This window comes from Toxotes jaculatrix, chromosome 2 (assembly GCF_017976425.1).
Source record: "Toxotes jaculatrix isolate fToxJac2 chromosome 2, fToxJac2.pri, whole genome shotgun sequence".
Classification (NCBI taxonomy): Eukaryota; Metazoa; Chordata; class Actinopteri; family Toxotidae; genus Toxotes; species Toxotes jaculatrix.
In genome coordinates this window covers 30180688-30193187 of record NC_054395.1, presented here as the reverse complement: position 1 = coordinate 30193187, position 12500 = coordinate 30180688, and the positions used below count along the sequence as shown (strand labels likewise).

Here is a 12500-nt window from a genome sequence, read left to right as displayed (position 1 = left end):
AACGAAGCAGAGTCCACCGTCAGGTCAGTTTACTGTGGTGGCTCGGTCGTCGTTAGCAACGGCATCACATGACAGAGAGTGTGTGAAGTGTGTGACTTCCTCTGACAGCTGAGACACAGAGCTGTGAAACCATCGGTTGTGGTGATTTTAGGAGCTGGTTTCATATTTCAGTCAGCGCCCGAGTCATATCAACAATTCCTGCATGTTAGGAAAATCCAGAAAACACACCTTAATGCAGATAAATCACAAGATGATTGACAGCCTGGGACAGCAGAAAGACCCAACCTGTGTCTCCGTCTCCTGATGTCTAATGACGTTGTCTTTCTGTCTGTGTCCCTGGCAGTCTGGAGGAGGAAGTCCTCAGTCTCAGCGCCCGGCTGAATTATCGGATGACGAGGTCGGAGAGCTGTTCCAGCGTCTCGCTGAGGTTCAGCAGGAGAAGTGGATGCTGGAGGAGAAGGTGAGATCCTTCTGTTACCATGACAACCAAGTGTTACGTGTCCTTTCTCTGGCTGTGTCTCCTGACCTGTCAAAGCATCAAAAATGTCCAAAAAGCAGCCGTTCACCATGTCCTGTTTTAGCCGTTCGGTTCTGCTTCAGTTGAGTTTGAATGCGTCGCTTCGTTCCTCGGCTCATCGGTCAGACCAACAGTCACACGCTCAGTGTTTTCACATGCATTATTCATGTTTCCAGGTTCCACTGTGGCCTCAGGGCTGCACGTGTTCAGCTGATCAACAGAAAACCTATGATCGCTTAATATTGCTTCTTGATAAATGCTCAGTATTTACAGGTTACAGCTTCAGAAATGCAGACATGAATTTGCTTTGATTATTTATCAGTTTATTGATTATTTAATATTAAAAGATCTCCACTGTGACTTCTGATTTCATGTTTTATTCATCAGACTAAATGCTCAGTTAATTAAAAACGGATCGATTGATCTGTAAACACGGGCTGTTCTCCATCTTCAGGTGAAACATCTGGAGGTGAGCTGTTCATCGATGGCTGAGGACATCTGCAGGAAGAGCGCCATCATAGAGACGTATGTGATGGACAGCCGCATAGGTAACACACACACACACACACACACACATCAGTTAGCAGAGGTGATGGACACTGCCCCTTTCCTGTGTGTTGGAGCGTCACTGACTCAATAATCCAGATATAATGTTTGACAGCTCTGAGTTTGAGGCGCGGCCGGGTACTGACACTACAGGAAACTCTGCAGTTGTTTGTTTGGTTTTTCTGTTTTTTAATTAGAGACCATGAACCAGAATGTGTTCAGAGATCAGCTCTGCTGCAGTGAACAGCTTTAAAACCAGCAGGTTGGATATCAGCTCTTCAGGTGTGGCTGTGCTTTGGAGTCACGTGGTTTTCATGGGACAGTGACTGTAAAGCATGAGTCCACAGTTTAAAGCTGCAGCTTTCAGAACAGAACGGATCCAGCCTGCATCACCACATCATTTCTCCTCATTCTCCAGCCCGACAGGGTGTTCACGTCAGCTGTTCCCTGCGTGTGTGTGTGTGTGTGTGTGTGTGCGTGTGTGTGTGTGTGTGTGTGTGTGTGTGCGTGTGTGTGTGTGTGTGTGTGCGTGCGTGTGCGTGTGCACGTGTGTGTGTGCGTGTTGTACAGTGACAGTGGATACTGAAGCAGTCAGAGATCCTGTTAGCAGCAGTTAACGTTTGTCATGCTGGTTTAAGAGTGAATGTGTCCATTTTTAATCCTGCCTGCAGAGCCGTGATTGGTCAGTGAGCACGACATCCCACACAACTGTGGCTGTTTGACCAGGCAGACAGGCTCTAATGAAGGACATTGTCCAGCTGCATTATGGGACGTGTAGGATCCACTGTTCCTTTTTAATGTGTCTCTCACACTAATGACTTTAATTAACCTGAAGCTGCTTCAGTCTCTGTGCAGTAATAAAGTCCGACTGCTGGTGAAAGCTCAGATGATCTTTAATCATCAGGCTGAGGAAGAAATCTTTACACGAAACTCTGCACAGTGTGAGGGTCGGTCAGCTGGCTCAGCATGTTGTTAATCTGACTGTGACACTTCATTACAACCACTTCGATGTGCCGCTTCAGTTACCCACACACACACACACACACCCACGCACACACGCAGGTTTCACGTGTCTGTGTTTGGACAGAACAGATGATTTCTTCATTTTTCAGGAACAAACGATCAAAGAAACAAGTGAGAAATAAAGGAGACGCTCTCCATCACTTTCACGAGTGAAAGTGATGGAGAAAGGATTAAATCAGCCTGTGTTTGATTTTACTGGAACACAGAGAGACAGACGTGGACACAGAGAGACAGACGTGGACACAGGAGGGCAGACTGGACACAGGAGGACAGGCAGGACACAGGAGGACAGGCAGGACACAGGAGGACAGGCAGGACACAGGAGGACAGGCTGGACACATTCTCTGTGTTAACAAACCTCAACTCTGTCTCTCTCTCATCTACCTCTGATGATCCACTGCTGCTATATTTAGCTGCTGTACTGTTTTAGCACAGCGATGCTGTGTGTGAGTGTGTGTGTGTGTGTGTGTGTGTGTGTCAGTTAAACACTGTCATTAGAAAAGAAGCAGCATACTGTATAAAACATGTTGAATCTTTCAAACTAAAGCTGCTGCTGCTCTGAGACAGACGTCACATGATGCTCCGTGGAGCCACATGAAGGCGTGTCGCGGCGTGAGCCTGTCAGGTGTGTGCTGTGGCTGTAAAACCATGTGACCTGGTCGGCAGATGGAAGTGAGAACAGGTGCGAGGCTGCAGCAGGCGTCTCCTCAAGTGTCTCCTCAGGTGTCTCCTCAAGTGTCTCCTCAGGTGTTTCCTCAGGTGTCCCCTCAGGTGTCTCCAGGCTGGACGCTGCTGTTTGTTCTATGAAGTGAATGTTTAAAGTCAAAGCTGCGTCTCGACAGGTCAGTCGGAGACACACCATGTGTTGGTGTGGAGGTGTGTTCCTCACCTGCGCTGTGACCAGTTACCCATAACACCCCTCTGCACATTGCTGTGTACGATCCAGCAGAATGAGAGGATTATAAATGCTAACCTGTGGCCGTGAGGCTGCTCTTTACACACCTGAGCAAACGCAGAAGGTGTGAGATGCTCAACACCAGACTCATGTGAAACTCTGTCTCTGTGTGAGACGTGCTGTGCCAACAGTTACCTGTCCTCCCTCGTCCCGTTCCTCTCCCTGCTCTCTGTTCTCTCTGTTTTTCTCTCCTGCTGTTTTCAATTTCATGTTTGACTGGTTTAACTCTCCTCTCTCTCCATCCCGCTCCCATTAACTCTGTAATAATGGTAAATCTAATGGGCAGTAAAACCGAGCCGAGCTGCTTCAGCTGCAGAGTGTGTGTGTATGTGTGTGTGTGTGTGTGTGTGTCTGTGTCTGTGTGTGTGTGTGAGTGTGAGTGTGAGTGTGTCTGTGTCTGTGTCTGTGTGTGTGTGTGTGTGTGTGTGTGAGTGTGAGTGTGAGTGAGTGTGTCTGTGTCTGTGTGTGTGTGTGTGTGTGTGTGTGTGTGTGTGTGTGAGTGTGAGTGTGAGTGTGTGTGTGTCTGTGTGAGTGTGAGTGTGTGTGTGTGTGTGTGTGTGTGTGTGTGAGTGAGTGTGTGTGTGTCTGTGTGTGTGTGAGTGTGTGTGTGTGTCTGTGTCTGTGTGTGTGTGTGTGTGTGTGTGTGTGTGAGAGTGAGTGTGAGTGTGTGTGTGTCTGTGTGTGTGTGTGTCTGTGTGTGTGTGTGTGTCTGTGTGAGTCTGTGTGAGTGTGAGTGTCTGTGTGTGTGTGAGTGTGAGTGTGTGTGTGTGTCTGTGTGTGTGTGTGTGTGTGTGTGTGTGTGTCTGTGTCTGTGTGTGTGTGTGTGAGTGTGAGTGTGTGTGTGTCTGTGTGTGTGTGTGTGTGTGTGTGTGTCTGTGTCTGTGTGTCTGTGTCTGTGTCTGTGTGTGTGTGTGTGTGTGTGTGTGTGTGTGTTTGATACTGCAGCTGTTGTGAGACACACACACACTCAGTCATATACATCCACTGTTCATTTACATGTAGTCAAGCCTTGTCATGAAAACCCGACTGAGCGTGCTACAGTTATTATAACCTGCTGCCCGGTTGCTAGGCAACACTGTTGATCTGCAGTGGGAGGGTCGGTGCCTTGCCTCAGGGCACCTCAGCAGCTCTGCTCGCACTCACAGCTCCACCAGCTGTATGTTGTGGATTTTGATGGAGGAGACTCGGATAACGAGCCACTGGCTGCTCGGGGTGATACCTGTGCGTACCTGTGTACCTGTGTGTACCTGTGCGTACCTGTGCGTACCTGTGTACCTGTGCGTACCTGTGTGTACCTCTGTGTACCTGTGCGTACCTGTGTACCTGTGCGTACCTGTGTACCTGTGTACCTGTGTGTACCTGTGCGTACCTGTGTACCTGTGCGTACCTGTGTACCTGTGCCGCACTGATCCGGATCGACATCGGATCCTTCCCGCGCTGAGCTCTGTGTCGTCACCTCTGAGCTCAGCGAAGGCGTTTGACAGCACACGCGGTGGAAACGAACCGTGGTTAAAACGCCTGCTCTCCATGTTCATCAGCAGCGTGTTCACACCTGGATACAGTGGAACAGTGATGCAGACACCAGCTCACACATCACTGGCAAACACAGTGAAGTGGTGATGCAGAGCTGCAGCAGGTTCAGACCCTGGACACTGGACACTGGACGTGACGTGGACTTTAACCGTTCAGCTTCCAGCTGTTCTCCAGCTGTGTGACACCAGCACGCAGGTGAACAGAGTTACAGGTGTTCAGCTGTTAAATATTTACAGCACACACACTCTGCACAGTCAGCATCCTGCTGCTCTATAGGAGCATACAGCCGTGTGTGTGTGTGTGTGTGTGTGTGTGTACTGCTCCATTAAACCTCGTCTTCTCTGCTGCTGCACGATGTTCTTTTAATCAGCGTCTCCTTTATTTCTCTTTGTTCTTTATTTCTTTTACTTCCATCTGTTTTTTATGTTTTCCTTTTTGCATACGTACGCGAGTGTGTGTGTGTGTGTGTGTGTCTGCAGCAGCAGGTCCGTGATGTCCTCCCTCTGCTTGTGTTTGGACTCCGTGCTGTCTCAGCAGACGTCCCTCTGGCTCTGAGCGGCGTTCAGCGTGGCGTTGACCAGCGGACAGTTTCCTGTCAGCGCTCGGCGAACATCAGATTCATCATCTCGTTACGGCAGGAGGCTCCATCCTTCATGGAAACACGGCGAGCAGGAGGATTCCTGCTGCGGCGGCACAAACCACAGCTACAGTTTCAGACTGGTACTGTATGGCCAGAAGTATGTGGACAGCTGACCGTTGCAGGAGTCCAGTCTCCTGGTTTCAGTCTGTCCAGCAGATCAGGTCTGGCTCACAGCTGCTGTTCCAGATCGTCCCAAAAGTGTTGGAGGGGGCTGAGGTCAGGACTCTCCTCCTCCTCCTCCTCCTCCTCCTCCTCCTCCTCCTCCTGTTGTTGTTGTTGTTGTTGTGTAGCTCAGGTTGTTGGGAGACTCCTCTGCTCTGTGTGTTTGTGTTCGGGCAGGTGTACAGGGTTGTTTTGTCTCACTGCCGTTGCTCTTTGTGTTGTTGAACACTGTTTTTAGCTGTGTCATGTTTCACACTGAAACATCTCACTCCTGTTGGACTGTGATGAGTTGTCATGGTTGTCGCTGATCGCTGTGATGTCACACAGCCCTGTGGTACGCAGGTGTCCAGGGTGGTGGTGGAGGAACAGGTGTGGCCTGACAGAGGGAGCTGCTGAGGCCCAGGTCTCCTGGTGTTGTGGCTGACTCTGAGGGGATGACCGTGTTCTTATTGTCCAGATGTGTGAGCACAGAGTGCAGCCTCGACATGGATGTGGTTCAGATGTCCGTGGTCCCCTCAGGTCCTCTGTCCTCAGAGCTTCTGTCCCACGCAGCGTAAACTGTGATTCCACTGATTCCAGCAGATCTTTACTTCTCGTAACTCGTCTCCTCGTCTCCTCAGACGTGTCGGGCAGTGCGGTCGGAGGTCACGGAGGCTCTCAGGGGGACAGAGGTGGTCTGGGTTCTGTCCTTAGAGACCTGGTCAAACCAGGAGACGAGAATCTCCGAGAGATGAACAAGAAGCTGCAGAACATGTTGGAGGAGCAGCTGACCAAGAACATGCACCTGCAGAAGGTAACACGCACACACACACACACATACACACACGCTCGCACGCACACGTTCGCACACACACACACGCACGCACGCACACACACGCGCGCACACACACGAACGCACACACATACACACACGCTCGCACGCACACGTACGCACACGTTCGCGCACGCACGCACGCACGCACACACACACGAACGCACACATACACACACGCTCGCACGCACACGTTCGCACACACACGCACGCACGCACACACACGCGCGCACACACACGAACGCACACACATACACACACGCTCGCACGCACACGTACGCACACGTTCGCACACGCACGCACACACGCACGCACGCACACACACACGCGCGCACACACACGCACACACACACACGCACACACACACGCGCTCGCACACACGCACGCACACACACGCGCGCGCACGCACGCACACACGCTCATCAGTATATAGACAAACATCCACAGTGTTAAATCAGTGATCAGACCCGACGTGTTGGACGGGTCTAACTACTGAAACCTCCATCACAGCTGCTGTTTCCTCAGTGAAGAATTATTCAATGTGATTGTGTCTCTGCAGGACCTGGAGGTGCTGTCCCAGGAATTAGTCCGTCTCAGTAAAGAGAACAGTGGTGGCAGTGCATCAGGGTCGGGATGAGACCATCGCCTGAATCCATCCGTCCATTCCCTTCCCTCTCACCACTATTGTTCTTCTCAGCTGAATGGTGTGGGCTGGGCTCAGACTAACACCTGGAACCAGCATTTCTTTCTTTCCCATTTGTGACCTAAGACCTGCTGTGGGCTTCGACTACTGTCTGGAGCTGTTACAATTTCATCACTTCATCAGCAGTCTGCCTGCTGGGCTATGACTAAATGCTGGAATTTGTGCAACAGTAAGTTTAAAGGTGAAGTAAAAGAATCTTAAGACCAGAGGGAATAGAAACACGGAAAGCTGGGCTCAGCTTATTTATGAATGTTAATGAATGTACTGTAATTAGACTGCACCACTTTCCCTTTTCGAGTCCTGGCTATAACCTGGAAAACACACTCATTGTTTTTGATGGTTTTTGTCTTGAGATTCTAATGTCTGTTGGGTCCTGGCTATGTTCTGGAACACACAAGCCGGGTGTCTTAACTGTCTGAACTAATTATTGGTTTCTATGTGCAGTAACTCTGTTGTGATCTGGCTATTTCCTGGGCTTCCTGTCTGCAACAAAAAAATGTCCTGGATTGTCTGAGATTCTAATTGTATCTTTAGTTGCGTCTGAAGGTTCGTCCTTCACCTCGGAATCAGACGTTCGACAGAAACTTTTCTTTTGGTCGGAGCTTTCAGCCACATCTCATGACCTTCAGCAGCAGAGGTCATCATGTGACCGACATCACCTGTGCAGATCAGGAGGCGACTGAACCAGTGACACTTCATTACAAATGAGCAAAGAGCAGCTGCTGATGAAGGCCATGAGATGTGGCTGAAAGGTCCAGATAATTAACAAAAAATAATAAGAAGTAATCTTTTTCATGTCAGACTAAACAGCTAAACAACACACACACGTTTTCTGTGTGTGGTGTGTGTGTGTGTGATAACACGCAGAGAATCAACACTGACGAGGATCAGCTGATGTGACCTGCTGTGCTGCCTGACACAGTGAGACCGAGGAACCTGATTGGTCAGTGTCTCATCAGCAGGCCTGATCAGTCGATCATCGGTGCGGCCGCGTGGGTGATCAGGTGATCAGGTGTGTTGGTGATCAGCTGAGCGCACACATCAGTTCAACACGAACTGCACAGTGATGCGTCTGTGATCCTCATCATCACAGACACATCACAGACAGTGATGCGTGTGTGATGATGAGGATCACGTGACGAAGCCGTCACCAGAGTAACGAAGTCTTTGTTTTCTTTTGGTTTTTGCTTTTAAGTGTGTCAGTCGGCCGTGGCTATGTCATGGAGCACTAATGTTTCTCTGTTTACTCTGATGACGTTTTTCGGGCTGTGGCTATTTCCTGGACTACATGCCTGTCACATCTGTCTGACTTACATGTGGAACCTTTGTGTCTTTGGTTGTCTCTTTGGAATTGGAGCTTTGACATCGCAGACACTTTATGAAACTATTTTGCATCCCTCTTTTTATTTATTGCCTGTCTCGGATGAAAATGACTCATGGAAACGTCTCCTGTCTCGTGCGAGGTGTTGAACTGGGCCCGGGCTCGTTGTTCAGAGGTTTTATTCAAAAGACAATTTCATGAATTTCTGGGTTTATTTTGAAGATTTAAAAAAATCATGTAAGTATCATTTTAAATTAAAATATTATTAAATATCAATATTAGAAAAAAAAGCTGGATGTGAGATCACGGAGTCGGGATCATTCGGTTTGAGACGATTCGCTGCTTTATGTCTTTAGTCTTTTCTTCGTGACTCTTGTCCAGCACCTGTTTGGCATCCCCCCCCCCCCCCCCCCTCCCCCTCCCCAGCACGTGACTCAGTTCAAGCTGCGATGCAAAATGGCTCAGCGAAGCTCAACGGTTGTCTGTATCTTTGCTTTAGTTTGGCTTTTGTTCATTCAGCTTTTTATCTCCAGGGCTGTGCCTATGTCTTGGATGACATGAACTGTCCTTTCTCTTGCACTGTTTGGGGACACCAAATGGAGCAGAAAAACAGGTGAAGCTGTCGGCTGTATTTGCTTTTCTGCAACTGAATTCTTTTATATTTTTTCTGTCGGGCCGAGTCTACTTCCTGCTTCAAAGAACATATTGTATTGTTTTGATTCTTTGACTCTGTAAAAATTGAACTTTAACTTTGAAAGTGGATGACAAACACTTCCTGTCTGCTCTGCTCGTCTTTCTTCTCTTGGACTCTGGATTTTTTTTTCCCTTCATGGGCCCTGATTATGTCCTGGATTACACTCGGCTACACTCTGCTATGCCCAGGCTCTGGCTACATTCTGGACTTTGTTCTTGGGGCGGACGTTGTGTTATGCTGTGACATTATTCTCATGCTTCTCTGCTTTGCTGAGTCGACGGTGTGAAGATGAAACCAGTCCAGGAACTGGTCGAGCTGCACTGAAAACTAACTGAGGCGTTCTCTCTCACTGGTTCTGAGTCTGTGCTGCTCTGACTGAGCGGGACCGGTCTATGTGCTGGGCAGTGACTCGGCCTGTTGCTTTGTTTTTGTTTGTAAGTGTTGAAATCTGTACATACGCTGTGATATGACTAATAACTGTAAGAATCAACTGATCTATTTATGAGACTGATGATCATCATGACGCTAATTATTCTAACTACCAGAAAATATAAACTCTGGTGTGGAGACGCTGACGTGTTCCTGGTTGTTTAAATGATCATTCAGAGGTTTGACCTGCAGCGAGTGATTTTCCAGCTTTAATGACGAAAAACGAAGAAAGATTTTCCATGAATTTAATCTGTTTAATGATCAGAATTTATTTTAAAGCATCTCATTTAAAAAAGTTTAACTCAAAGTGAAATAATAATTATAACAAATTAATAAATTTGCCAGTAATTTTTTTTTCTTTTTAAAGTGACTCAAAAAACATTTTCTTTAAATTTTGACTTTATTCCGTTTACTTCTTATTATTCTTGTCGAATTCCATTTATTAATACATCCATGTGTATTTTCTATGAATTGCAAACAAAGTGTGAGAAAAAATCCTATTTTTGTTTCTGTGAAACAGGAAGTTTCAGATCACTGAGGGAAAAACGAGAGGAAGAAGAAGGGAGGGAGATTAGCAGGCGTAGTAAAAGAGAAGGAGAGGTTTGCTAATGAAAGATTGACATGGAGGTGTGTGTGTGTGTGTGTGTGTGTGAGTGTGTGTGTGTGTGTGTGTGTGTGTGTGTGTGTGTGTGTGTGTGTGTGTGTGTGTGTGCGGTCACTGAACCATCTTCAGGGAGGAGACATCATTTCAGTCCTAAAATTTGATAAAAGTTAAATGAAGTTTGGTTCTTTTGTTTTTCTTAATCAGAACTGAAGAAAACGGACTCCACCTCCTCCATCCTACCCACAATCCCCTCTGTTATTGTTGGGTTTTTTGCAGAACTCCTTCTCTTCTCAGAAAAGTTGGGAGATGGAGGTCGAGTTTGGGGCTCTCAGCGGGGAGACGCCGCCTCGTTCAGCACTAATTAGCTGTCCAGCACTTCCTGTCCCACAGAGGAAGACAGATTAGAGAGGTGACCGCGCGCCGCTGACGGGGTCCTCCTTAACGAGATAGCATCTGATTGGCTGGGCTGAGGGTTAATTGAAGGGAAGGAAGCAATGATTTCTTCCAAATGTAGTTTTAATTAAGTGGAGGGCTCAGAGGGAGGCTGTCTGTCTGCGTCCCCACCTGTCTGTCCATCTCTGACCCGTCTCTGACGCTTTGTCTGTGAATCGTCACTGAGTTTGCTCTCTAACTTCGTCGCTCCGCGTTTGGCAGCTTTCTCCACACAAAAAGAAAATGTTAGCGAACATAAACACGACATCATTAATAATCCTGTAAACACATCTCACACCAGGATTCACCTGTCTCTGACCCAGGTGTGTTCGTTTGTTTGGGGAGGGGCAGCTGGTTCAAATCCTGTCTGGAACCTGTCCAATCAGAGAGGGGAGGGAGAGAAAGGGAAGTTAAAGGGCAGAGGAGAGGAGGAGGTGACATGAGACGACAGGAGGGGTCGAGAGGAGGGAAGAGGAGATGGAGGGTCGGGTGAGAGAGAGAGACAGAGAGAGAAAGTTAAAATGAGATGAGGACGGAGGAGAAGAAGAAGAAGAGGTGAAACTGAAGCAGACTGGAGGGGCGGGGTGGGGGGGGGGGGGGGGGGACTCAAAGTTGTTCGTATTGATGGTTTATAACTGATCGATAAAACATCAGTAAATGATCATTTAGACCTGGTCTGAGGGACACCCGGGGACACAAGGGGACAGCCAGACCCGACTGGACCTGAGGAAGATTCAGTTCTAATAATCAAATTAGAATATGATCGTAAATTTGGTGCTGTGGATGTTTCAGGACAGACGTGTGCGAGGACGGGACGATGATGTAACTGGGCTCTTTAATCGCCCCAGGAAACCAGAGGGTTACCACGGCGATCCCAACATGTCTGACAGAGACAGAGAGAGTGGAGGTGGAAGTCGGGTTACAGAGTTTAAAAAATTCACGAGTTTTCTCCTGCAGCAGTCGGCTAAATATAGACTGTGTGCGTGTGTGTGTGTGTGTGTGCGTGCGTGTGCGTGTGTGCGTGTGTGTGTGTGTGTGTGTGCGTGTGTGTGTGTGTGTGTGTGTGTGTGTGTGTGTGATGACAGTAACCGTCACTTTGTCTTCACAACAGAAACTAATAGCGTGTCTGAAAACACCAGAGAAGACAGTAAATGCATCATGAGAGGGGACAGTGAACCTGTCACCAGAGAGGACGTCAGTAAAGGCGTCACCAGACAAGACATTGAAGACAGCATGAGACAGACAGTAAACGCATCGACAGAAAAGGACTATGAATGCATCACTAGAGGGGACAGTAAATGCACCACCACAAGACAGAATAAACCATCAGCTGAGTGGACGGTGAACTCACGCGTCACCAGAGAGGACATTAAACACATCATTGAAACACAGTAAAGACATCAGCAAGGAGGACAGTGAAGGCAACACAACAGAGGAAAGTAGACATAAGAAAACCAGGGAAGACCTGAACGCATCATTAGAGAGTAAACAACTCAGCTGAGAGAACCACAGAGCCTTAACCAGCAGAGACAGTAAACACACCACGAGAGAAGTCAGTGAAGGCATCGTTCAAAGAGAACTGCAAGCAGTGAACACAGTGTCACAGAGGATAGTAAACACATCACAAACAGGACAGTGAACGCATCGTGTGAGAGGACAGTGAGTGCAACTGAGGAGACAGTAAACACATCACCATGTTGTCCTCTCTTGTGTTGTTTTCTGTTGTTGTTTCTTTCACTGAGGCCAAACTTTACACACACACACACACACACACACACACACACTTGGAGCAGTGTGGGCCCCCCAGGGGCCTCAGGGTATTGATTGGACCCTCAGTGTGTGTAATGAGAGCCGCTGCGTTTGCTTTTAGCTTCAGAGTGGGAGGAGAGAGATGTGGCACTGCGGCAAGACACACACACACACACATTAACACACACTCAATAACAACACACACACACGAACAATTACAGCTGTACGCCTTTACACACACACACACACGCACACACACTGAGCGGCGTAGGAGGCTGTAATTGAGGAGGAACAGCCTGAGGTCTGGTTACACCTCCGCTCTGTTTTCTTTTCTTTCTTTACGTAATTTCACTTTCGCTCATTTCTTCTCCTTCACTTTGT

At 48.1% G+C, this 12500-nt stretch overlaps 1 protein-coding gene across 4 annotated transcripts in view; it reads left to right on the top strand.

The window, feature by feature from the left end:
• Positions 1–9696, top strand: part of gripap1 (GRIP1 associated protein 1) — a 35897-nt gene extending 26201 nt beyond the window's left edge. For 3 of the 4 annotated variants that reach the window (XM_041047230.1, XM_041047221.1, XM_041047208.1), the window contains 4 exons: positions 344–460; positions 972–1065; positions 5997–6169; positions 6747–9696. In XM_041047230.1, coding sequence (XP_040903164.1) covers positions 344–460; positions 972–1065; positions 5997–6169; positions 6747–6824 — 462 coding nt within the window. In that variant the 3' untranslated portion in view covers positions 6825–9696. The remainder of the gene's footprint in view (positions 1–343; positions 461–971; positions 1066–5996; positions 6170–6746) is intronic. The other variant, XR_005894629.1, reaches the window with a different exon arrangement.
• The last annotated feature ends 2804 nt before the right edge of the window (positions 9697–12500 follow it).